Source organism: Phyllobates terribilis, unplaced genomic scaffold (genome assembly GCF_046119375.1).
Source record: "Phyllobates terribilis strain yellow unplaced genomic scaffold, ASM4611937v1 Scaffold_4__5_contigs__length_816908805, whole genome shotgun sequence".
NCBI classification, from domain to species: Eukaryota; Metazoa; Chordata; class Amphibia; order Anura; family Dendrobatidae; genus Phyllobates; species Phyllobates terribilis.
In genome coordinates this window covers 581,384,716-581,411,207 of record NW_027362764.1, presented here as the reverse complement: position 1 = coordinate 581,411,207, position 26,492 = coordinate 581,384,716, and the positions used below count along the sequence as shown (strand labels likewise).

General features: G+C 48.2%; 1 protein-coding gene and 1 long non-coding RNA gene across 4 annotated transcripts in view; one reads left to right on the top strand and one right to left on the bottom strand.

Moving 5' to 3' along the window:
• Positions 1-3,693, bottom strand: part of LOC141265714 (uncharacterized) — a 30,897-nt gene extending 27,204 nt beyond the window's left edge. Inside the window, exon 1 of the long non-coding RNA XR_012320149.1 lies at positions 3,602-3,693. This is a non-coding gene — a long non-coding RNA (uncharacterized lncRNA). The remainder of the gene's footprint in view (positions 1-3,601) is intronic.
• Positions 3,692-26,492, top strand: part of ESCO1 (establishment of sister chromatid cohesion N-acetyltransferase 1) — a 62,429-nt gene continuing 39,628 nt past the window's right edge. For 2 of the 3 annotated variants that reach the window (XM_073679142.1, XM_073679140.1), the window contains exons 1-3: positions 3,692-3,949; positions 7,882-9,578; positions 11,657-11,753. In XM_073679142.1, coding sequence (XP_073535243.1) covers positions 7,884-9,578; positions 11,657-11,753 — 1,792 coding nt within the window. In that variant the 5' untranslated portion in view covers positions 3,692-3,949; positions 7,882-7,883. Of the gene's footprint in view, positions 3,950-3,978; positions 4,130-7,881; positions 9,579-11,656; positions 11,754-26,492 lie in introns of those variants that run through there. The other variant, XM_073679141.1, reaches the window with a different exon arrangement.

Here is a 26,492-nt window from a genome sequence, read left to right as displayed (position 1 = left end):
TCAGAACCAGGAGTAATAGTACAAATACAATGCTATGTATCTGAAGAGCAAAACAGAACCTTAGTTACAACCAAAAGCAAGGTCTGGATTAAAAGACCGGACCAGGAACAGCACTACAACTAGCAGGCATAGTATCCAGAGGGAAAGGCGGGAGCATAGTCAAAAGCAGAGTGGAGGTCAAGATTAAGAGTCAATAGCGAAGGTACGCACAAAAAGAGATCAGGAAAGGATATGCTTCAATCATAATAAATCTCTTATTTTAAATTTCTGGACCACTCTCTTAACAACCTAAGAATATTAGCAAATAGAAAGCCATTGTCCAAGATGAATGGACTAAAATTCACAGGGAATGCTGCCAGAAGCTGGTGTCGGGCTAAGCATCACGTTTGCAGCAGGTCATAACAGCCAAAGAAGCGATACTAAGGATCCTTGCCATAAAGGGGCAGAATAATTCTGAGACGCATTAGTCAGTAAATGGTGCATTTTCTGTTGAATTTGGAGAAACCACTTCTTATATTAGTTGTGTTGAGCTATTGATATTATTCTTGTATGATTGTTCTATTGAAAACAGCAGAAAATGTGTACATCTTGCTAATAAAACCTCAATTTGCAATGGGGGTTGAATCACTTTAACCACAACTGTAACAGGTCCACTATTAGGATTTTGGTCCTCAACCCTATTTACATCCATTGATACAATGTGTAAAACAGTCCATTATTTATTGTTATCAAAACATTCACTTAATTACCTCATACATGCAAAGGCATGTTGGTTATCATCGTGGCCAGTCGCTGTACAGTATGAGGCCCACATAGCCCCCTATATACAGTATAAGCACCCACATAGCCTCCCATGTACAGCATGAACCCCACATATCCTCACTATATACAGTGTGAACCCCCACATAGCCTTCTGTGTATAGTATGAGCCCCCACATAGCCCTCTATATACACTGTGTTCCAAATTATTATGCAAATAATATTTTCTCAGATTTTCCCAAATTACCTATATGAATTGCAGTCATTGTAATTTTCCAGTCAAATAACTATTAGAGTACAATTGAAAGGTTTTTGTACAAACTGCCTATGATAACAGTATATTTTTAAAAAAATAAAAAACTCAAACTGCACTCAAAATGCATGTTCCAAATTATTATGCACAGCAGAGTTTTCAACCTTTTCATTTTAATAAAGAACAAAAAAATGGTCATTTTTGAAATTATAAGCATTAGCAGGTTATTACAAACTGAAATCAAACAGTTTTCAACTCAAAACTTCATTCTAGGTGATGTTACATTTGCACATAGGACCGCTTGTTCGAAAGGAGCTTCTGAACTCTCTCGTCCATTGAATTTGTCAGGTTTTGGATGGTTTCTGCTTCAATTGTTTTGCATGAGGACAGAATACCCTCCCAGAGCTGTTGCTTAGATGTGAACTGCCTCCCGCCATCATAGACATTCCTTTTGATGATGCTCCAGAGGTTCTCAATGGGGTTGAGGTCAGGGGAGCATGGGGGCCACACCATAAGTTTGTCCCCTTTTATGCCCATAGCAGCCAGAGATGCAGATGTGTTATGTGCAGCATGAGACGGTGCATTATCATGCATGAAAATGATCTTGCTGCGGAATGCACGGTTCTTCTTCTTGAACCATGGCAGGGAGTGCTGTTTGAGAAACTCAACATACATTATGGAGTTCATCTTTACCCATTCAGGGATCCTAAAACGGCCGACAATCTCTCTCCCCATGATTCCAGCCCAAAACATTACTCCACCTCCTCCTTGTTGGCGCCGTAGCCGTGTTTGCATGGGGTGTCCATCAACCAGCCATCCTCCACTCCATCCATCTGGACCATCGAGATCATTTCATGCATGATAATGCCCCGTCTCATGCTGCACATAACACATCTGCATCTCTGGCTGCTGTGGGCATAAAAGGGGACAAACTTATGGTGTGGCACCCATGCTCCCCTGACCTCAACCCCATTGAGAACCTCTGGAGCATCATCAAAAGGAGTGTCTATGATGGCGGGAGGCAGTTCACATCTAAGCAACAGCTCTGGGAGGGTATTCTGTCCTCATGCAAAACAATTGAAGCAGAAACCATCCAAAACCTGACAAATTCAATGAATGAGAGAGTTCAGAAGCTCCTTTCGAACAAGGGGTCCTATGTGCAAATGTTACATCACCTAGAATAAAGTTTTGAGTTGAAAACTGTTTGATTTCAGTTTGTAATAACCTGCTAATGCTTATAATTTAAAAAATGACCATTTTTTTGTTCTTTATTAAAATGAAAAGGTTGAAAACTCTGCTGTGCATAATAATTTGGAACATGCATTTTGAGTGTTTTATTTTTTTTAAAATTATACTGTTTTCATAGGCAGTTTGTACAAAAACCTTTCAATTGTACTCTAATAGTTATTTGACTGGAAAATTACAATGACTGCAATTCATATACGTAATTTGGGAAAATCTGAGAAAATATTATTTGCATAATAATTTGAAACACAGCGTACAGTATGAGCCCCACATAGCTTCCTATATACAGTATGAGCCTCACATAGCCCCCTATATACAGTATGAGCCCCACAACTTCCCATGTACAGTAGAAGCCCCACATATACTCACTATATAGTGTGAGCCCCCTCATAGCTTCCTATATACAGTATGAGCCCCACATAGCCCACTATATACAGCGTGAGACCCCCACATAGCCTCCATATATACAGCGTGAGCCCCTATGTACAACATACATTTTGAGCCCCCACATAGCTTCCTATATACAACGTGAGCCCCCACAAAGCGTCCTCTCCGCAGTGCACAGCTGGCGTGATGATATGACATCATTGCGACTGCTTTCCCACATGCTTATTGGTGGAAGGTGGAGCCACCAGCCCCGTCTTCCACAAATGTATTTACTGCAGTCAGCATCCTGAGGATGCGTATAGCGGTGACAACGGGCGGCGGATGCACAGCGGGCGGGGGCACGGTGCGGTCCGTGGGCCACAGTTTCAGTAATTCGGCTGTCTCGGTCTGTAGACCGGAACAGCCATAGGGCTGGATGTGACCCGCAGGCTGCAGTTTGCCCAGGTCTGACCTAGAGGGATGCGGGGAGGATCCGGCCGGACGGTGCCAGACTGCCCGTAGTCTGCATTTGTATAGTCAGGCTTCGATTCATGCGGTCTGTGGAGACAGGTTCCCTTTACGAACCCACTGATCTAAAAATACAGAGAGATATAATAGGGGCGTCCTAGATAATGAATATACATGGAACATCTGCAGATTACAGGGCAAAGAACATGTAGATCATATAAACAGGTGTATATTGTATTCCCTGGGCTTGTCAGTCTGGAAGTGAACATGGAATACCTGCAGTTTACTATGGGAAGAACACCCCACTGTATGTTGGCGCTACACAACAAATGGCTGTTTCCTGGCTCTCCCTATGTCACACTGCCATAGAGCTGGGGTCACTGGTCCATGTAGTCGCCCCTGCGCCTCCCACCCTTAATCATAGCTCACTTTACTTCACACTCCTCACGTAAAACTTCTGACGAAAATACTTCGGAATACTTTACGTCAGTCCTGCCGCAAAATAACAACCTGTCGCGACACCGGTGACAACTTCTAGTCACATCCTGGAGACAGTCATAATATTGGGATGGAAACGAGGCTTGAAGCGCAATGAGGGGCGTGAGATGCAGAAATAGTACACTGCGCATGCTCCAAGCGGCTTATCTGACGCTTTACTGCTCCGCCCTGGAAGTTTCTCCCGTGTGTCCGGAGCCGGTGATGTTTCTGTGTACATAAGTGCTCGCCGCTCCGGTGTCTGCCAGTATAATCTCGGGAGTGTTTAGTTGCCCAGTTAGAAGTCTCGGGGTTACTATAGACAGGAAGAGCGGCCTGATGAGAGAGGAGAACGGACAGCTCGCACACTCCCCCTTCAGGCCGGTAAGTGGCACTGCTGGAAGCTGATTGAGTGGCTTGTGTGCTCTCCTCCAGAGCAGCAGCTGGATGTTATGTGTGTGATGTTCAGTGTATGCAGCTCTGGTGCGGAGGAATACCACAGGTCCCTGGTGCAGTGTGTGTGCTGACATTGTCTCCTGTCATGTGCCCAGGACATAGGGCTTAGTAAGTGAACGGATGGCGTAAAGTGCTCCAAACTTTCTACTGCTGACTTCATGTAGTCTCTGTGCCAGGTGCTGGGGGTGGTGGGCCGCTGCGCCAGATGTTGGGGATGGCAGGGCGCTGCGCTGAGGGTTAGGGACCACTGGCAGGCCGCTGCGCCAGGTGCTGGGAGGGTAGAGACCACTGCTCCTGGGGGGTGGGGGACCGCTGCGCCAGGTGCTGTGGGGTAGGGACTGCTGCTCCCAGGGGGTGGGGGACCGCTGCGCCAGGTGCTGGGGAGGTAGGGACCACTGGTGCTGGAGGACAGCTGCGCCAGGTGCTGGGGGGGCCGCTGCGCCAGGTGCTGGGGGGGTAGGGACAGCTGGTGCTGGGGGGCCGCTGCGCCAGGTGTTGGCGGGGTAGGGACAGCTGGTGCTGGGGGGCCGCTGCGCCAGGTGCTGGAAGGATAGGGACTGCTGGTTCTAGGGGGGTAGTGGACAACTGTGCCAGGTGCTGGGGGGTAGGGACCACTGCTCCATGGGGTGGGGAGGCTGCTGCGCCAGGTGTTGGCGGGTTAGGGACCGCTGGTGCTAGGGGGGGCCGCTGCGCCAGGTGCTGGCGGGGTAGGGACCGCTGGTGCTGGGGTTGCTGCTGCGCCAGGTGTTGGCGGGGTAGGGACAGCTGGTGCTGGGGGGCCGCTGCGCCAGGTGCTGGAAGGATTGGGACTGCTGGTTCTAGGGGGGTAGTGGACAGCTGTGCCAGGTGCTGAGGGGCTGCTGCGCCAGGTGCTGGAAAGTGAAGAGAAACCCCTTCACAACAGCCAACCAAGTGAACAACACTCTCCAGGAGGTAGGCGTATCAATATCCAAATCTACCATACAGAGAAGACTGCATGAAAGTAAATACAGAGGGTTCACTGCACGGTGCAAGCCACTCATAAGCATCCCAAATAAAAAGGCTAGATTGGACTTTGCTAAAAAACATCTAAAAAAAGCCAGCACAGTTCTGGAAGAACATTCTTTGGACAGATGAAACCAAGATCAACCTCTACCAGAATGATTGAAAGAGAAAAGTATGGCAAAGGCGTGGTACAGCTCATGATCCAAAGCATACCACATCACAGTATGGCTCTGAAGACATCAGAATTCATTCGGCTGCTTCTGTCCTGTGTCACATCATCAATAAACACTAGTGACCCAGTGCCACTGTCAGCCATGCATGCCCAAGCCATCACACTGCCTCCGGCGTGTTTTACAGATGTGGTATGCTTTGGATCATGAGCTGTACCACGCCTTCACCATACTTTTCTCTTTCCATCATTCTGGTAGAGGTTGATCTTGGTTTCATCTGTCCAAAGAATGTTCTTCCAGAACTGTGCTGGCTTTTTTAGATGTTTTTTTTAGCAAAGTCCAGTCTAGCCTTTTTATTCTTGATGCTTATGAGTGGCTTGCACCGTGCAGTGAACCCTCTATTTACTTTCATGCAGTCTTCTCTTTATGGTAGATTTGGATATTGATACGCCTACCTCCTGGAGAGTGTTGTTCACTTGGTTGGCTGTTGTGAAGGGGTTTCTCTTCACCATGGAGATTATTCTGCGATCATCCACCACTGTTGTCTTCCGTGGGCGCCCAGGTCTTTTTGCATTGATGAGTTCACCAGTGCTTTCTTTCTTTCTCAGGATGTACCAAACTGTAGATTTTGCCACTCCTAATATTGTAGCAATTTCTCGGATGTTTTTTTTTTGTTTTTGCAGCTTAAGGATGGCTTGTTTCACCTGCGTGGAAAGCTCCTTTGACCGCATGTTTACTTCACAGCAAAACCTTCCAAATGCAAGCACCACACCTCAAATCAACTCCAGGCCTTTTATCTGCTTAATTGAGAATGACATAGCGAAGGGATTGCTCACACCTGTCCATGAAATAACCTTGGAGTCAATTGTCCAATTACTTTTAGTCCCTTTATAAACAGGGTGGCACATGTTAAGGAGCTGAAACTCCTAAACCCTTCATCCAATTTTAATGTGGATACCCTCAAATGAAAGCTGAAAGTCTGAACTTCAACTGCATCTGAATTGTTTTGTTTAAAATTCATTGTGGTAATGTCTAGAACCAAAATTAGAAAAATGTTGTCTCTGTCCAAATATATATGGACCTAACTGTATATGAGCAGCCAGTGCAGGGGGCGCTGCTCTATAGAAATCACCTATTATCAATACTTCCTATGCAGACCATACTTTAGTACTGCTGATTGCCACTTCTGCAGCCTCTATGAAAAGGAGAACAGTGACATACAAGGACAGATTTCTAGTTCAAGCTTCACATAGCAACTAAGATGGTCATCATTGCAAAAAAAAAAAAAAAAAAAAGATATTCTCCTCCTCCAGTTTTTGGACCTGGAAGCCTAAAGCAAACAAAAGATTTCTTGCTGCATATACTTAGCCAGAATCTGGAGTTTTACATCTATCTTCAGCTTCCACTAGGGGGAGCATTGGAGCCTTCTGCATAATGTTATTACTGAGTCCAATGTAGAAGTGTGTACAGCACACAGCTGTGCTCCCTCTAGTGGCAGCGGCAGGAAGGCTGTGTAACTGGGAATGCTTTGGGCAGTCGGTCAGTACACTGAAATTATCTCCTGTAAATTCTGAAGTTTATCAGTCCAGAATCTGGTGTAAGTGCTGCTGTAGGTCAAGCCACAGTCTAGTGTAACTGGACCTGTCAGTATGCCCTACATGTCTTTAAATTTGTAAGACTTCATTCATTGGTTAGATCTAATGATCTATTAAAGAAGCACTCCCACAAAGATTTTTTTTTTACTGAAGTGTGTGTGTGTGTGTGTGTATACTGTGTGTGTTAATATACTCACCTAACACCACCTTCTCCGGATCCAGTGCTGCTCCGATCCTCTTCTCAGTGACGTCACCGATCTTCAGACTATTTTCACAGATAGCATTTGTACCTATGATATTTTATGTGGTTATTTATTTTCCCTCAAACTGATTAGTCTGTGGTAGAAATCGGAGACATGTTTGTTTTTTTGATCCAATGCAAGTTTATGGGTCCGCAAAAAATATTCAAGAAGGTGGAGATGCTTTTTTTTTTCCCCCTACGTTTGAGAAAAACTGATGACACTCTGATCAAAGTCTGTCCAGAGTACTCGGACCATTTTTCTCAGGTGTGGAGAAAACTATTGTGTGACTCTTACATTGTAAAAACCTACTTCCGGGTCACACAGAGCACCGACCCGGAGAGTCTGCAGAACAGTGATGTCATGGAGAAGAGGACCGGAGTGGAGCTGGATCCTGGAGAAAGTGGCAGTAGGTGAGTGTATTAACACACTGACACTACTCTATATACACAGATTTAATTTAAAAAAAATCTTCATTTGAGTGCTTCCTTTAAATTATTCATGGACATTGAAATGAGATGAAAAGTTGTTTGTTTTTTTTGGCAGCATATATATTAATATGATCTCCTGTTGTCTTAGATTACACTTTAACCTATCAAATCCTATGTTTTACTGTGGTTTTCGTGCCAGTGGTGCCTCAAAGCTACTTATTTTCTACCCTCTACAACATTTCTGCTCAACAAAGCCAGAGAGGCTACTAAAAATCCATTCTTCTTGCAGAACTCTTCTATCAAACTTTATTAGCAATGTCCTGAAGATATTAATGGGTGAATACTTGGGTTACGCCAAGTATAAGGATACTGTTCAATGACCCCTTAAGAGGTATCATAGTGATGGTTTCTCTCATATGATTTGTATTTTTTCTTTTGTAGTAATGGCCTCAAAAAAGAGAAGGTCCTCTCTGCTGGAAACTTCTGCAAAGACACAGAAGCTTAACAAAGAAACTAAAGGTCCTCCTGCAAAATCCAAAAAGAGAAATGTTGCAAACAAGTCAAAACAGTGTTCAACACAGAATAAAAAAAAATTGCCTTTGCTTACAAATAAAGCCATAAAGAAATCGCAGTCCTCTCAAGCAGAAGGGGGACATAAAAAGAAAAACGGAAATGTGAAAGTCACCAAAAAATGTAATGGTAAGAATGTGCCTGCCAAGCAGAAAGCTGTAGCCAAAGATGTGGCAACTTCAAGAAGGAGCACCCAAAAATCACTCAATGCGTCAAAAGCCACAAAGAAAAGTCAGCCACCAAGTGTGCGCAAAACAGCAGCCAGAGCGACGTCTGTACAAAGTAAGACACGCAAGACCACGAAAAGCTTGACCAAAACCCAGTCTGCACGAATAAAGAATGAGCCCGGGAAGAAAACCTTGAGAAAACCGGAGATTAAATCTGTACAAGCAAAGAAAGCAGACAAAAATGTAAAAACTAAGGAAAAGAAACCATCCACAACAACGCTTGGTAGAAGCAAAGTAACTGCTACAAATCTCAAAAAGACAGCAACTTTGATACGAACATCTGCAAAAAATACAAAATCGGACTGTAAAAAAGATAGTCATAGAACTGAGACTGCTAAAAAATCTGCAAGTACACAAATGACAAAGCAAAAGCCATCAGCTGCATTAAGGCAGAAAAGTGTAGACAAAAAGAAGCCTAGAAGTGCCCAGACCAATGTCGCCAAGAAGTGTGCATCGAGAAGTGTGGAAAAAGGGAAAATGGAGATGGACTCCAGCAACACGGTCAAAAGCAAAACCCGAGATCCTAATCAATCCAGCTCATGCGGTACTCCCAGTGTAGCCTCACCGTCACCACGGAGAGAGAAAATATCCAATAAAGCTACAGTTTTCACTACAGCAACTGCTTCTACTGTGCCTTTAAAACGCAAAAGGGACAACAATAAACCTGAGGTCAAAATGGGAAATAAGATGAAAAAGCAAAAAGTCCTTAAAGCAGGATCTGATAAAATTACTCAAGAGGTCCCGAATGAAAAGGATCAGAAGTCCAAGCGGATAAGTATCCTGGACTTGTGCAATGAAATTGCTGGGGAAATAGAATCTGATACAGTAGCGGTTGTGAAAGAGGCACCCAGCACGTCAGATATCCCCACTGAGAAAGACAGTCCAATGGAGGCCTCCCCACCACCTCCTCCTGAACAGAGCCCCACAAAGCAGTCAAAACGGTTCTTTCCCAGCAGAAAACCATTGCAAATTAAATGTCGACTTGAACAGAAGACAAGTCCATTAACCAAAAAATCTAAATGGAACAAAATAAAGTTAAAAAAGAATTTTGCCTCAAATAATATTCTCCGAAGTCACGCAGTGCTTCCTAATCTTGAATCCATTAAAGTCAAAGCTGCAGATCAGCAGATAGTGACGGAGGCTTCGAAAGCACCCAAGACCTCAATAAAGAAGCCTGATGTAACTTCGATAACGGATATTAAACAAAAAGAACCAGTCTCCTCAGAAAGGGTTAAAAAAAATCAAGTCCCATTAGTGGAGGGTGAGTCAACGAAGCCTTCTGCTGAAAATGGCCTGCTGGAGAACCATGTCAAGCATGAGCTCGAAATGGCACTTGACGAGGTAATTTTCCCACTTTTGCATGTCATGTCCTCAGCTTAAGGAAAAGCTGTAGGGACAATTTGAGCACAAGAGGGTTTTATCCACATAACTGTATATAGAATAAAGCGGTAGTTACTCACCTGGTGTAGTTGTGTGAGACACAACACTGGTAACGTTTCAAATAAGAGGTTTTCCAGCTGCTGCAACTCCACAGGTTGGCAGATCCAATGTGGGAATCAGGCAGTCGGAGATGTGAGTAACCTGCGCTACTGGTAGTGTGTCCACAAATAATTCCCATATGCCGTATGAGAGACAGTTCTGAAGTTCTCAAACTTCTTCAGGATAGCCACATTAATTGTGAGTCTCCTGAAGACGTTTGAGAACTTTGAAACTCGTTGATAATAAGCTCCACTGTCGCCTCAGTAATTGGAATTACTTGGACACCCTACCAGCAGCACAGGTTACCCACATCTACGATTGCCTTATGTCCTCAGCTTGTTAGACGATATTGTTATCTTTATTTACATTACAAGATCTTGTAATGTTTGTGTCGGATACACTCTGAACACTGAGGATCTGCCCTGCATTTACCCTAAGGCTATGTGCCCACAATGCAGAAATGCTCCGGATTTTTCCTGAGCGTTTCTGCATCTCCCTGGCAGAAAAAAACGCATGCGGATTTTACATGCGGATTGTACATGCGTTTTCCTGCCAGGGACATGCGGAAGTGACGCGTTCTTCACATGCATTTCCGCATGCGGGTTGACAAGCGCTTTCCAAGCTATTTTAGCATCACTTGGAAAGTGCTTGTCAACTTGGTCACACTATATAAATCCATGCAACCGGCATGGATTTATATACTGTGACCGAAAGAATGTTTTAAAAAAAAAAATAATCTATACTTACCTTCTGATGGCCCCTGCAGTCTTGCTTCGCTCCGTCTCAGCTGCCAGCAGATCGCGGTACACTGCACTGAAGGACCTGCCATCACATGACTATGACGTCAGCGCAGGTCCTCCAGTCCATCGCGATCTGCCGGCAGGGAAGGACGAGCGCAGCAGGGGCCATCAGAATGTAAGTATAATGTATATTTTTTATTTTATTCTTTTTTTTACAGTTTTCTATGGTACCCGGGTCTGGATGAGAGTCTCCTCTCCTCTAGACCTGGGTACCATCTGCATATTGAATGCATGTATTCCGCATGTGCTTATTTAGTGAAGCGGAATACATGCGTTATAATGCAAGTCAATGGCGGCGAAAACGCAGCGCTTCCGCAAAATAATTGGTAGTGCTGCGTTTTTTTCCGCAATGATAATCCGCAGCAGAAATTTCCACAGTATGTGCACAGCACATGCGGATTATCATTGGGGAACATGGCAGGCCTTCTACTATGTGTTTTATAAGCGTTTCTGCAGCGTGGGCACATAGCCTAAGAGCTTCTCTTCTGCAATACAAGCTCTCACCTGCATGGAGGACAATGTCCTATTACTTTCCCTTGGTTACTCAGCACATCAATAAAGACCTGTTTGGTTCCACTATATTATGCCAAATAATTCTTGCACGGAGGGCTGCATGTTAAAGCCATGTCCAAATAAGATGGCCACTAAATTAATATATATGGTCAAAAATTAAAAGTATGTGTGTGTGTGTGGGTGGGGGGGTATATTTTCAGTGAAAAGCATAGGTTTGGAAACCACTTTCATGCAACTTTTTGAACAAAGATCAATCTAATTGTCATTTGCAAAGTTTCATAGTTTTCAATGCTGGACAAATATTAAAAAATTAAATGAAAGGTTAGTTACTCTTCAAGCAGTCAGTGGTGCTGCGCCACTTATTTTTATTTTCTAATTTGTAGCTGTGTTAACTGTGTCCACCCAACGGGTCTTATTGAGGACTCCTGTTGAGTGGAATCTGACAGTAGTTTTGGGATGGGGTCGTCCTGACTTCTGATTCATAGTCCTCACTCAGTTCTGTATTAATCAGAGAAATGGTACCAGCTTTCTGGTTACTGGTTATGGAGCGTTCTAACACGACATACAATTTTCTTGAAGTGGTAAAGCCAGTGTCACCCTACACTAATTTCCTTTTCTTTGATATAGGGATTTAGACTACATTTAGATTCAAGCCCCGAAAATTCTCCAGTGAAGAAATCCCAAGTGTCTTCTCTACCAGTGACCAAAGCACCAGAAAAGCAAAGTGAGTAATCGGCAATGTTATTACTATGTATACGGCATAATTCTTTATTAAAGGGAACCTGTCAGGTCCTATAAGGCTTTCAATCCATCCCCAAACAGCTAATTTTTCATTATTGCACTCCCATTTTTTTCCCCGCAGTTCTTTCAAGAGCGATAACTTTTTTTTTTTCCGTTGATATAACTATGTGAAGGCTTGTGTTTTTGTTTGCAAGACGAGATGTAGTTTTGAATGACACCATTCATGTTACTATACAGTACGATGAAAAAAAAAAAAATTAGGAAATAATGTAACGTTAAAAGTACGGTGAAATAGTAAAAAGAAGGGATTAAAACATAAAAACCCCACACAATTCTGTCCTTGTTGTTTGGGTTTGTTTTTAGTGTTCAGTTGAAATAACCTGGTGCCATGATTTTATAGGTTAGTATAATTATTGCAATGGCATAGTGTGTGTGTGTGTGTGTGTGTGTCGGGCTCTGCTGTATTACCTGTGTGTGTGAGTGTGTCGGGCTCTCCTGTATTACCTGTGTGGGTGTGTGTGTGTGTTTGTCGGGCTCTGCTGTATTACCTGTGTGTGTGTGTGTGTGTCGGGCTCTGCTGTATTACCTGTGTGTGTGTGTGTGTGTGTTGGGCTCTGCTGTATTACCTGTGTGTGTGTGTGTGTGTGTTGGGCTCTGCTGTATTACCTGTGTGTGTGTGTGTGTGTCGGGCTCTGCTGTATTACCTGTGTGTGTGTGTGTGTGTGTGTCGGGCTCTGCTGTATTACCTGTGTGTGTGTGTGTGTCGGGCTCTGCTGTATTACCTGTGTGTGTGTGTGTGTCGGGCTCTGCTGTATTACCTGTGTGTGTGTGTGTGTGTGTGTGTGTGTGTGTGTGTGTGTGTGTGTGTGTGTGTGTGTGTGTGTGTCGGGCTCTGCTGTATTACCTGTGTGTGTGTGTGTGTGTGTGTGTGTGTGTGTCGGGCTCTGCTGTATTACCTGTGTGTGTGTCTGGCTCTGCTGTATTACGTGTGTGTGTGTGTGTGTGTGTGTGTGTGTGTGTCGGGCTCTGCTGTATTACCTGTGTGTGTGTGTGTGTGTGTCGGGCTCTGCTGTATTACCTGTGTGTGTGTGTGTCGGGCTCTGCTGTATTACGTGTGTGTGTGTGTGTGTGTCGGGCTCTGCTGTATTACCTGTGTGTGTGTGTGTCGGGCTCTGCTGTATTACCTGTGTGTGTGTGTGTCGGGCTCTGCTGTATTACGTGTGTGTGTGTGTGTGTGTGTGTCGGGCTCTGCTGTATTACCTGTGTGTGTGTGTGTCGGGCTCTGCTGTATTACCTGTGTGTGTGTGTGTCGGGCTCTGCTGTATTACCTGTGTGTGTGTGTGTCGGGCTCTGCTGTATTACCTGTGTGTGTGTGTGTCGGGCTCTGCTGTATTACCTGTGTGTGTGTGTGTCTTGCTCTGCTGTATTACCTGTGTGTGTGTCGGGCTCTGCTGTATTACCTGTGTGTGTGTGTGTGTCGGGCTCTGCTGTATTACCTGTGTGTGTCGGGCTCTGCTGTATTACCTGTGTGTGTCGGGCTCTGCTGTATTACCTGTGTGTGTCGGGCTCTGCTGTATTACCTGTGTGTGTGTGTGTCGGGCTCTGCTGTATTACCTGTGTGTGTGTGTGTGTCGGACTCTGCTGTATTACCTGTGTGTGTGTGTGTGTGTGTGTGTGTGTGTGTGTCGGGCTCTGCTGTATTACCTGTGTGTGGGTGTGTGTGTCGGGCTCTGCTGTATTACCTGTGTGTGTCGGGCTCTGCTGTATTACCTGTGTGTGTCGGGCTCTGCTGTATTACCTGTGTGTGTCGGGCTCTGCTGTATTACCTGTGTGTGTGTGTGTCGGGCTCTGCTGTATTACGTGTGTGTGTGTGTCGGGCTCTGCTGTATTACCTGTGTGTGTGTGTGTCGGGCTCTGCTGTATTACCTGTGTGTGTGTCGGGCTCTGCTGTATTACCTGTGTGTGTGTCGGGCTCTGCTGTATTACCTGTGTGTGTCGGGCTCTGCTGTATTACCTGTGTGTGTGTGTGTGTGTGTGTGTGTGTGTGTGTGTGTCGGGCTCTGCTGTATTACCTGTGTGTGTGTGTGTGTGTGTGTCGGGCTCTGCTGTATTACCTGTGTGTGTGTGTGTGTGTGTGTGTGTGTGTGTCGGGCTCTGCTGTATTACCTGTGTGTGTGTGTGTGTGTCGGGCTCTGCTGTATTACGTGTGTGTGTGTGTCGGGCTCTGCTGTATTACCTGTGTGTGTGTCGGGCTCTGCTGTATTACCTGTGTGTGTGTGTGTCGGGCTCTGCTGTATTACCTGTGTGTGTGTGTGTGTGTGTGTGTGTGTGTGTCGGGCTCTGCTGTATTACCTGTGTGTGTGTGTGTGTGTGTGTGTCGGGCTCTGCTGTATTACCTGTGTGTGTGTGTGTGTGTCGGGCTCTGCTGTATTACGTGTGTGTGTGTGTCGGGCTCTGCTGTATTACCTGTGTGTGTGTCGGGCTCTGCTGTATTACCTGTGTGTGTGTGTGTCGGGCTCTGCTGTATTACCTGTGTGTGTGTGTGTGTGTGTGTGTCGGGCTCTGCTGTATTACCTGTGTGTGTGTGTGTGTGTGTGTGTGTCGGGCTCTGCTGTATTACCTGTGTGTGTGTGTCGGGCTCTGCTGTATTACCTGTGTGTGTGTGTGTGTGTCGGGCTCTGCTGTATTACCTGTGTGTGTGTGTGTGTGTGTGTCGGGCTCTGCTGTATTCTCTGTGTGTGTGTGTGTGTGTCGGGCTCTGCTGTATTACGTGTGTGTGTGTGTGTGTGTGTGTGTGTGTGTGTCGGGCTCTGCTGTATTACCTGTGTGTGTGTGTGTGTGTGTGTGTCGGGCTCTGCTGTATTCTCTGTGTGTGTGTGTGTGTGTCGGGCTCTGCTGTATTACGTGTGTGTGTGTGTGTGTGTGTGTGTGTGTGTGTGTCGGGCTCTGCTGTATTATCTGTGTGTGTGTGTGTGTGTCGGGCTCTGCTGTATTATCTGTGTGTGTGTGTGTGTGTGTGTCGGGCTCTGCTGTATTACCTGTGTGTGTGTGTGTGTGTGTGTGTGTGTCGGGCTCTGCTGTATTACCTGTGTGTGTGTGTGTGTGTGTCGGGCTCTGCTGTATTACCTGTGTGTGTGTGTGTGTGTCGGGCTCTGCTGTATTACCTGTGTGTGTGTGTGTGTGTGTGTCGGGCTCTGCTGTATTACCTGTGTGTGTGTGTGTGTCGGGCTCTGCTGTATTACCTGTGTGTGTGTGTGTGTGTGTGTGTGTGTGTGTGTGTGTGTGTGTGTGTCGGGCTCTGCTGTATTACCTGTGTGTGTGTGTGTGTGTCGGGCTCTGCTGTATTACCTGTGTGTGTGTGTCGGGCTCTGCTGTATTACCTGTGTGTGTGTGTGTGTCGGGCTCTGCTGTATTACCTGTGTGTGTGTGTGTGTGTGTGTGTGTGTGTGTGTGTGTGTGTGTGTCGGGCTCTGCTGTATTATCTGTGTGTGTGTGTGTGTGTCGGGCTCTGCTGTATTATCTGTGTGTGTGTGTGTGTGTGTCTGGCTCTGCTGTATTACGTGTGTGTGTGTGTGTGTGTGTGTGTGTCGGGCTCTGCTGTATTACCTGTGTGTGTGTGTGTGTGTCGGGCTCTGCTGTATTACCTGTGTGTGTGTGTGTGTGCCGGGCTCTGCTGTATTACCTGTGTGTGTGTGTGTGTGTGTGTCGGGCTCTGCTGTATTACCTGTGTGTGTGTGTGTGTGTGTGTGTGTGTGTGTGTGTGTGTGTGTGTGTGTGTCGGGCTCTGCTGTATTACCTGTGTGTGTGTGTGTGTGTGTGTGTGTGTGTGTGTGTGTGTCGGGCTCTGCTGTATTACCTGTGTGTGTGTGTGTGTCGGGCTCTGCTGTATTACGTGTGTGTGTGTCGGGCTCTGCTGTATTACGTGTGTGTGTGTCGGGCTCTGCTGTATTACGTGTGTGTGTGTGTCGGGCTCTGCTGTATTACGTGTGTGTGTGTGTCGGGCTCTGCTGTATTACGTGTGTGTGTGTGTCGGGCTCTGCTGTATTACCTGTGTGTGTGTGTGTGTGTCGGGCTCTGCTGTATTACGTGTGTGTGTGTCGGGCTCTGCTGTATTACCTGTGTGTGTGTCGGGCTCTGCTGTATTACGTGTATGTGTGTGTCGGGCTCTGCTGTATTACGTGTGTGTGTGTGTCGGGCTCTGCTGTATTACCTGTGTGTGTGTGTCGGGCTCTGCTGTATTACCTGTGTGTGTGTGTCGGGCTCTGCTGTATTACCTGTGTGTGTGTGTGTGTGTCGGGCTCTGCTGTATTACGTGTGTGTGTGTGTGTCGGGCTCTGCTGTATTACGTGTGTGTGTGTGTCGGGCTCTGCTGTATTACGTATGTGTGTGTCGGGCTCTGCTGTATTACCTGTGTGTGTGTGTCGGGCTCTGCTGTATTATGTGTGTGTGTGTCGGGCTCTGCTGTATTACCTGTGTGTGTGTGTGTGTCGGGCTCTGCTGTATTACCTGTGTGTGTGTGTGTGTGTGTGTGTGTGTGTGTCGGGCTCTGCTGTATTACCTGTGTGTGTGTGTGTGTGTCGGGCTCTGCTGTATTACCTGTGTGTGTGTGTGTGTCGGGCTCTGCTGTATTACCTGTGTGTGTGTGTGTGTCGGGCTCTGCTGTACTACCTGTGTGTGTGTGTGTGTGTGTGTGTGTGTGTGTGTGTGTCGGGCTCTGCTGTATTACCTGTGTGTGTGTGTGTCGGGCTCTGCTGTATTACCTGTGTGTGTGTGTGTGTGTGTCGGGCTCTGCTGTATTACCTGTGTGTGTGTGTGTCGGGCTCTGCTGTATTACCTGTGTGTGTGTCGGGCTCTGCTGTATTACGTGTGTGTGTGTGTGTGTCGGGCTCTGCTGTATTACCTGTGTGTGTGTCGGGCTCTGCTGTATTACCTGTGTGTGTGTGTGTCGGGCTCTGCTGTATTACCTGTGTGTGTGTGTGTGTGTCGGGCTCTGCTGTATTACCTGTGTGTGTGTGTGTGTGTGTGTGTGTCGGGCTCTGCTGTATTACCTGTGTGTGTGTGTGTGTGTGTGTCGGGCTCTGCTGTATTACCTGTGTGTGTGTGTGTGTCGGGCTCTGCTGTATTACCTGTGTGTGTGTGTGTGTGTGTGTGTGTGTGTTGGGCTCTGCTGTATTACCTGTGTGTGTGTGTCGGGCTCTGCTGTATTACCTGTGTGTGTGTGTGTGTGTCGGGCTCTGCTGTATTACCTGTGTGTGTGTGTGTGTCGGGCTCTGCTGTATTATCTGTGTGTGTGTGTGTGTGTCGGGCTCTGCTGTATTATCTGTGTGTGTGTGTGTGTGTGTGTGTGTCGGGCTCTGCTGTATTATCTGTGTGTGTGTGTGTGTGTGTCGGGCTCTGCTGTATTACCTGTGTGTGTGTGTGTGTCGGGCTCTGCTGTATTACCTGTGTGTGTGTGTCGGGCTCTGCTGTATTACCTGTGTGTGTGTGTGTGTGTGTCGGGCTCTGCTGTATTACCTGTGTGTGTGTGTGTCGGGCTCTGCTGTATTATCTGTGTGTGTGTGTGTGTGTGTCGGGCTCTGCTGTATTATCTGTGTGTGTGTGTGTGTGTGTGTGTCGGGCTCTGCTGTATTACCTGTGTGTGTGTGTGTGTGTGTGTGTCGGGCTCTGCTGTATTACCTGTGTGTGTGTGTGTGTGTGTGTGTCGGGCTCTGCTGTATTACCGGTGTGTGTGTGTGTGTGTGTGTCGGGCTCTGCTGTATTACCTGTGTGTGTGTGTGTGTGTGTGTGTCTGGCTCTGCTGTATTACGTGTGTGTGTGTGTGTGTGTGTGTGTGTCGGGCTCTGCTGTATTACCTGTGTGTGTGTGTGTGTGTGTCGGGCTCTGCTGTATTACCTGTGTGTGTGCCGGGCTCTGCTGTATTACCTGTGTGTGTGTGTGTGTCGGGCTCTGCTGTATTACCTGTGTGTGTGTGTGTGTGTGTGTGTGTCGGGCTCTGCTGTATTACCTGTGTGTGTGTGTGTCGGGCTCTGCTGTATTACCTGTGTGTGTGTGTGTGTGTGTGTGTCGGGCTCTGCTGTATTACGTGTGTGTGTGTCGGGCTCTGCTGTATTACGTGTGTGTGTGTGTCGGGCTCTGCTGTATTACGTGTGTGTGTGTGTCGGGCTCTGCTGTATTACGTGTGTGTGTGTGTCGGGCTCTGCTGTATTACGTGTGTGTGTGTGTCGGGCTCTGCTGTATTACCTGTGTGTGTGTGTCGGGCTCTGCTGTATTACGTGTGTGTGTGTCGGGCTCTGCTGTATTACGTGTGTGTGTGTGTGTGTGTGTCGGGCTCTGCTGTATTACCTGTGTGTGTGTGTGTGTGTGTCGGGCTCTGCTGTATTACGTGTGTGTGTGTGTGTGTGTGTGTGTCGGGCTCTGCTGTATTACCTGTGTGTGTGTCGGGCTCTGCTGTATTACGTGTGTGTGTGTGTGTGTGTGTCGGGCTCTGCTGTATTACCTGTGTGTGTGTGTGTCGGGCTCTGCTGTATTACCTGTGTGTGTGTGTCGGGCTCTGATGTATTACCTGTGTGTGTGTGTCGGGCTCTGCTGTATTACGTGTGTGTGTGTCGGGCTCTGCTGTATTACGTGTGTGTGTGTCGGGCTCTGCTGTATTACGTGTGTGTGTGTCGGGCTCTGCTGTATTACGTGTGTGTGTGTGTGTCGGGCTCTGCTGTATTACGTGTGTGTGTGTGTGTCGGGCTCTGCTGTATTACGTGTGTGTGTGTGTGTGTCGGGCTCTGCTGTATTACCTGTGTGTGTGTCGGGCTCTGCTGTATTACCTGTGTGTGTGTCGGGCTCTGCTGTATTACCTGTGTGTGTGTCGGGCTCTGCTGTATTACGTGTGTGTGTGTGTGTCGGGCTCTGCTGTATTACGTGTGTGTGTGTGTCGGGCTCTGCTGTATTACCTGTGTGTGTGTCGGGCTCTGCTGTATTACCTGTGTGTGTGTCGGGCTCTGCTGTATTACCTGTGTGTGTGTGTGTGTGTCGGGCTCTGCTGTATTACCTGTGTGTGTGTGTGTGTGTCGGGCTCTGCTGTATTACCTGTGTGTGTGTGTGTGTGTGTGTGTCGGGCTCTGCTGTATTACCTGTGTGTGTGTGTGTGTGTCGGGCTCTGCTGTATTACGTGTGTGTGTGTCGGGCTCTGCTGTATTACGTGTGTGTGTGTGTGTGTGTGTGTGTGTCGGGCTCTGCTGTATTACCTGTGTGTGTGTGTGTCTGACTCTGCTGTATTACCTGTGTGTGTGTGTGTGTGTGTGTCGGGCTCTGCTGTATTACCTGTGTGTGTGTGTGTCTGACTCTGCTGTATTACCTGTGTGTGTGTGTGTGTGTGTCGGGCTGTGCTGTATTACGTGTGTGTGTGTGTGTGTGTCGGGCTCTGCTGTATTACCTGTGTGTGTGTGTGTGTCGGGCTCTGCTGTATTACCTGTGTGTGTGTGTGTGTGTGTGTGTGTGTGTGTGTGTGTGTGTCGGGCTCTGCTGTATTACGTGTGTGTGTGTGTGTGTCGGGCTCTGCTGTATTACCTCTGTGTGTGTGTGTGTGTGTCGGGCTCTGCTGTATTACGTGTGTGTGTGTCGGGCTCTGCTGTATTACGTGTGTGTGTGTCGGGCTCTGCTGTATTACGTGTCTGTGTGTGTGTCGGGCTCTGCTGTATTACGTGTGTGTGTGTCGGGCTCTGCTGTATTACGTGTGTGTGTGTGTGTCGGGCTCTGCTGTATTACCTGTGTGTGTGTCGGGCTCTGCTGTATTACCTGTGTGTGTGTCGGGCTCTGCTGTATTACCTGTGTGTGTGTCGGGCTCTGCTGTATTACCTGTGTGTGTGTCGGGCTCTGCTGTATTACCTGTGTGTGTGTCGGGCTCTGCTGTATTACCTGTGTGTGTGTGTGTGTGTCGGGCTCTGCTATATTACCTGTGTGTGTGTGTCGGGCTCTGCTGTATTACCTGTGTGTGTGTCGGGCTCTGCTGTATTACCTGTGTGTGTGTCGGGCTCTGCTGTATTACCTGTGTGTGTGTGTGTGTGTGTGTGTGTGTGTGTGTGTCGGGCTCTGCTGTATTACCTGTGTGTGTGTGTGTGTGTCGGGCTCTGCTGTATTACGTGTGTGTGTGTCGGGCTCTGCTGTATTACGTGTGTGTGTGTCGGGCTCTGCTGTATTACGTGTGTGTGTGTCGGGCTCTGCTGTATTACGTGTGTGTGTGTCGGGCTCTGCTGTATTGCCTGTGTGTGTGTGTGTGTCGGGCTCTGCTGTATTACCTGTGTGTGTGTGTGTCGGGCTCTGCTGTATTACGTGTGTGTGTGTGTGTGTGTGTCGGGCTCTGCTGTATTACCTGTGTGTGTGTGTCGGGCTCTGCTGTATTACCTGTGTGTGTGTGTCGGGCTCTGCTGTATTACCTGTGTGTGTGTGTGTGTCGGGCTCTGCTGTATTGCCTGTGTGTGTGTGTGTGTCGGGCTCTGCTGTATTACCTGTGTGTGTGTGTGTCGGGCTCTGCTGTATTACGTGTGTGTGTGTGTGTGTGTGTGTCGGGCTCTGCTGTATTACCTGTGTGTGTGTGTCGGGCTCTGCTGTATTACCTGTGTGTGTGTGTCGGGCTCTGCTGTATTACCTGTGTGTGTGTGTGTGTCGGGCTCTGCTGTATTACCTGTGTGTGTGTGTGTGTCGGGCTCTGCTGTATTACCTGTGTGTGTGTGTGTGTGTGTGTGTCGGGCTCTGCTGTATTACCTGTGTGTGTGTGTGTGTCGGGCTCTGCTGTATTACCTGTGTGTGTGTGTGTGTGTGTGTGTGTGTGTCGGGCTCTGCTGTATTACCTGTGTGTGTCGGGCTCTGCTGTATTGTGTGTGTGTGTCGGGCTCTGCTGTATTACCTGTGTGTGTGTGTGTGTCGGGCTCTGCTGTATTACGTGTGTGTGTGTGTGTGTGTGTCGGGCTCTGCTGTATTACTTGTGTGTGTGTGTGTGTCGGGCTCTGCTGTATTACCTGTGTGTGTGTGTCGGGCTCTGCTGTATTACGTGTGTGCGTGTGTGTCGGGCTCTGCTGTATTACGTGTGTGTGTGTGTGTGTGTCGGGCTCTGCTGTATTACGTGTGTGTGTGTGTGTGTGTGTATATTTGGCTCTGCTGTATTACGTGTGTGTGTGTATATTTGGCTCTGCTGTATTACGTGTGTGTGTGTGTGTGTGTGTGTGTGTGTGTGTGTGTGTGTCGGGCTCTGCTGTATTACGTGTGTGTGTGTGTGTCGGGCTCTGCTGTATTACGTGTGTGTGTGTGTGTCGGGCTCTGCTGTATTACGTGTGTGTGTGTGTATATTTGGCTCTGCTGTATTACGTGTGTGTGTGTATATTTGGCTCTGCTGTATTACGTGTGTGTGTGTGTGTGTGTGTGTGTCGGGCTCTGCTGTATTACCTGTGTGTGTGTCGGGCTCTGCTGTATTACGTGTGTGTGTGTCGGGCTCTGCTGTATTACCTGTGTGTGTGTGTGTCGGGCTCTGCTGTATTACCTGTGTGTGTGTGTGTGTGTCGGGCTCTGCTGTATTACGTGTGTGTGTGTCGGGCTCTGCTGTATTACCTGTGTGTGTGTGTGTGTCGGGCTCTGCTGTATTACGTGTGTGTGTGTGTGTCGGGCTCTGCTGTATTACGTGTGTGTGTGTGTCGGGCTCTGCTGTATTACCTGTGTGTGTGTGTGTGTCGGGCTCTGCTGTATTACGTGTGTGTGTGTCGGGCTCTGCTGTATTACGTGTGTGTGTGTGTGTGTCGGGCTCTGCTGTATTACCTGTGTGTGTGTGTGTTGGGCTCTGCTGTATTACCTGTGTGTGTGTCGGGCTCTGCTGTATTACCCTGTGTGTGTGTGTGTCGGGCTCTGCTGTATTACCTGTGTGTGTCGGGCTCTGCTGTATTACCTGTGTCTGTCGGGCTCTGCTGTATTACGTGTGTGTGTCGGGCTCTGCTGTATTACGTGTGTGTGTGTGTGTGTCGGGCTCTGCTGTATTACGTGTGTGTGTGTGTGTCGGGCTCTGCTGTATTACCTGTGTGTGTCGGGCTCTGCTGTATTACACGTGTGTGTGTGTGTGTGTGTGTGTGTGTCGGGCTCTGCTGTATTACGTGTGTGTGTGTGTGTCGGGCTCTGCTGTATTACCTGTGTGTGTGTGTGTCGGGCTCTGCTGTATTACCTGTGTGTGTGTGTCGGGCTCTGCTGTATTACGTGTGTGCGTGTGTGTCGGGCTCTGCTGTATTACGTGTGTGTGTGTGTGTGTGTGTGTCGGGCTCTGCTGTATTACGTGTGTGTGTGTGTGTGTATATTTGGCTCTGCTGTATTACGTGTGTGTGTATATTTGGCTCTGCTGTATTACGTGTGTGTGTGTGTGTGTCGTGCTCTGCTGTATTACGTGTGTGTGTCGGGCTCTGCTGTATTACGTGTGTGTGTGTATATTTGGCTCTGCTGTATTACGTGTGTGTGTGTGTGTATATTTGGCTCTGCTGTATTACGTGTGTGTGTGTGTGTGTGTGTGTGTGTGTGTCGGGCTCTGCTGTATTACGTGTGTGTGTGTCGGGCTCTGCTGTATTACGTGTGTGTGTGTCGGGCTCTGCTGTATTACGTGTGTGTGTGTCGGGCTCTGCTGTATTACGTGTGTGTGTGTCGGGCTCTGCTGTATTACGTGTATGTGTGTGTGTGTCGGGCTCTGCTGTATTACCTGTGTGTGTGTGTCGGGCTCTGCTGTATTACGTGTGTGCGTGTGTGTCGGGCTCTGCTGTATTACCTGTGTGTGTGTGTGTGTCGGGCTCTGCTGTATTACGTGTGTGTGTGTGTCGGGCTCTGCTGTATTACCTGTGTGTGTGTGTGTGTGTGTGTGTGTGTCGGGCTCTGCTGTATTACCTGTGTGTGTCTGTCGGGCTCTGCTGTATTACCTGTGTGTGTGTGTCGGGCTCTGCTGTATTACCTGTGTGTGTGTGTCGGGCTCTGCTGTATTACCTGTGTGTGTGTGTCGGGCTCTGCTGTATTACCTGTGTGTGTGTGTGTGTGTGTGTGTGTGTGTGTGTGTGTGTGTGTGTCGGGCTCTGCTGTATTACCTGTGTGTGTCGGGCTCTGCTGTATTACTTGTGTGTGTCGGGCTCTGCTGTATTACGTGTGTGTGTGTGTCGGGCTCTGCTGTATTACCTGTGTGTGTGTGTGTGTGTGTCGGGCTCTGCTGTATTACCTGTGTGTGTGTGTGTGTGTGTGTGTGTGTGTGTCGGGCTCTGCTGTATTACCTGTGTGTGTGTGTCGGGCTCTGCTGTATTACGTGTGTGCGTGTGTGTCGGGCTCTGCTGTATTACGTGTGTGTGTGTGTGTCGGGCTCTGCTGTATTACGTGTGTGTGTGTGTGTGTGTATATTTGGCTCTGCTGTATTACGTGTGTGTGTGTGTGTGTGTGTGTGTGTATATTTGGCTCTGCTGTATTACGTGTGTGTGTGTGTGTATCTTTGGCTCTGCTGTATTACGTGTGTGTGTGTGTCGGGCTCTGCTGTATTACGTGTGTGTGTGTCGGGCTCTGCTGTATTACCTGTGTGTGTGTGTGTGTGTGTCGGGCTCTGCTGTATTACCCTGTGTGTGTGTGTGTGTGTGTGTGTCGGGCTCTGCTGTATTACCTGTGTGTGTCGGGCTCTGCTGTATTACCTGTGTCTGTCGGGCTCTGCTGTATTACGTGTGTGTGTCGGGCTCTGCTGTATTACGTGTGTGTGTGTGTGTGTCGGGCTCTGCTGTATTACGTGTGTGTGTGTGTGTGTCGGGCTCTGCTGTATTACCTGTGTGTGTGTGTGTGTGTGTGTGTGTCGGGCTCTGCTGTATTACGTGTGTGTGTGTGTGTGTGTCGGGCTCTGCTGTATTACCTGTGTGTGTGTGTGTGTGTGTGTGTCGGGCTCTGCTGTATTACCTGTGTGTGTGTGTGTGTGTGTGTGTGTGTGTCGGACTCTGCTGTATTACCTGTGTGTGTCGGGCTCTGCTGTATTACGTGTGTGTGTGTGTGTGTGTGTGTGTCGGGCTCTGCTGTATTACGTGTGTGTGTGTGTGTGTCGGGCTCTGCTGTATTACCTGTGTGTGTGTGTCGGGCTCTGCTGTATTACGTGTGTGCGTGTGTGTCGGGCTCTGCTGTATTACCTGTGTGTGTGTGTGTGTGTGTGTGTGTGTCGGGCTCTGCTGTATTACGTGTGTGTGTGTGTGTGTGTGTGTGTGTGTGTGTGTGTGTCGGGCTCTGCTGTATTACGTGTGTGTGTGTGTGTGTGTATATTTGGCTCTGCTGTATTACGTGTGTGTGTATATTTGGCTCTGCTGTATTACGTGTGTGTGTGTGTGTCGGGCTCTGCTGTATTACGTGTGTGTGTGTATATTTGGCTCTGCTGTATTACGTGTGTGTGTGTGTGTGTGTGTCGGGCTCTGCTGTATTACGTGTGTGTGTGTCGGGCTCTGCTGTATTACGTGTGTGTGTGTCGGGCTCTGCTGTATTACGTGTGTGTGTGTCGGGCTCTGCTGTATTACGTGTGTGTGTGTCGGGCTCTGCTGTATTACGTGTGTGTGTGTGTGTGTGTCGGGCTCTGCTGTATTACCTGTGTGTGTGTGTGTGTGTGTGTGTGTGTGTGTGTGTGTCGGGCTCTGCTGTATTACCTGTGTGTGTGTGTGTGTGTGTGTGTGTGTGTGTCGGGCTCTGCTGTATTACCTGTGTGTGTGTGTGTGTGTGTGTGTGTGTGTTTCGGGCTCTGCTGTATTACCTGTGTGTGTGTGTCGGGCTCTGCTGTATTACCTGTGTGTGTGTGTGTGTGTGTGTGTGTTTCGGGCTCTGCTGTATTACCTGTGTGTGTGTGTGTGTGTCGGGCTCTGCTGTATTACCTCTGTGTGTGTGTGTCGGGCTCTGCTGTATTACGTGTGTGTGTGTGTCGGGCTCTGCTGTATTACCTGTGTGTGTGTGTCGGGCTCTGCTGTATTACCTGTGTGTGTGTGTCGGGCTCTGCTGTATTACCTGTGTGTGTGTGTCGGGCTCTGCTGTATTACCTGTGTGTGTGTGTGTGTGTGTGTGTGTCAGGCTCTGCTGTATTACCTGTGTGTGTGTGTCGGGCTCTGCTGTATTACCTGTGTGTGTGTGTGTCGGGCTCTGCTGTATTACCTGTGTGTGTGTGTCGGGCTCTGCTGTATTACCTGTGTGTGTGTGTGTGTGTGTGTGTGTGTGTGTGTGTCGGGCTCTGCTGTATTACCTGTGTGTGTGTGTCGGGCTCTGCTGTATTACCTGTGTGTGTGTGTCGGGCTCTGCTGTATTACCTGTGTGTGTGTGTCGGGCTCTGCTGTATTACCTGTGTGTGTGTGTGTGTGTGTGTGTGTGTGTGTGTGTGTGTGTCGGGCTCTGCTGTATTACGTGTGTGTGTGTGTCGGGCTCTGCTGTATTACCTGTGTGTGTGTGTGTGTGTCGGGCTCTGCTGTATTACCTGTGTGTGTGTGTGTGTGTGTGTCGGGCTCTGCTGTATTACGTGTGTGCGTGTGTGTCGGGCTCTGCTGTATTACGTGTGTGTGTGTGTGTGTGTCGGGCTCTGCTGTATTACGTGTGTGTGTGTGTGTGTGTGTGTATATTTGGCTCTGCTGTATTACGTGTGTGTGTGTGTATATTTGGCTCTGCTGTATTACGTGTGTGTGTGTGTATATTTGGCTCTGCTGTATTACGTGTGTGTGTGTGTCGGGCTCTGCTGTATTACCTGTGTGTGTGTCGGGCTCTGCTGTATTACCCTGTGTGTGTGTGTGTGTGTGTCGGGCTCTGCTGTATTACCTGTGTGTGTCGGGCTCTGCTGTATTACCTGTGTGTGTCGGGCTCTGCTGTATTACGTGTGTGTGTGTGTGTGTGTGTGTCGGGCTCTGCTGTATTACGTGTGTGTGTGTGTGTCGGGCTCTGCTGTATTACGTGTGTGTGTGTGTGTCGGGCTCTGCTGTATTACCTGTGTGTGTGTGTGTGTGTGTGTGTGTGTGTGTGTGTCGGGCTCTGCTGTATTACCTGTGTGTGTGTGTATATTTGGCTCTGCTGTATTACGTGTGTGTGTGTGTCGGGCTCTGCTGTATTACGTGTGTGTGTGTGTGTCGGGCTCTGCTGTATTACGTGTGTGTGTGTCGGGCTCTGCTGTATTACGTGTGTGTGTGTGTGTGTGTGTGTGTGTGTGTGTGTGTGTGTGTATATTTGGCTCTGCTGTATTACGTGTGTGTGTGTGTCGGGCTCTGCTGTATTACGTGTGTGTGTGTGTGTCGGGCTCTGCTGTATTACCTGTGTGTGTGTGTGTCGGGCTCTGCTGTATTACCTGTGTGTGTGTGTCGGGCTCTGCTGTATTACGTGTGTGTGTGTGTGTGTGTGTGTGTGTGTGTGTGTGTGTGTGTGTCGAGCTCTGCTGTATTACCTGTGTGTGTGTGTGTCGGGCTCTGCTGTATTACCTGTGTGTGTGTCGGGCTCTGCTGTATTACCTGTGTGTGTGTGTCGGGCTCTGCTGTATTACCTGTGTGTGTGTGTGTGTGTGTGTCGGGCTCTGCTGTATTACGTGTGTGTGTCGGGCTCTGCTGTATTACCTGTGTGTGTGTGTGTGTGTGTGTGTGTCGGGCTCTGCTGTATTACCTGTGTGTGTGTGTCGGGCTCTGCTGTATTACGTGTGTGTGTGTGTGTGTGTGTCGGGCTCTGCTGTATTACGTGTGTGTGTGTG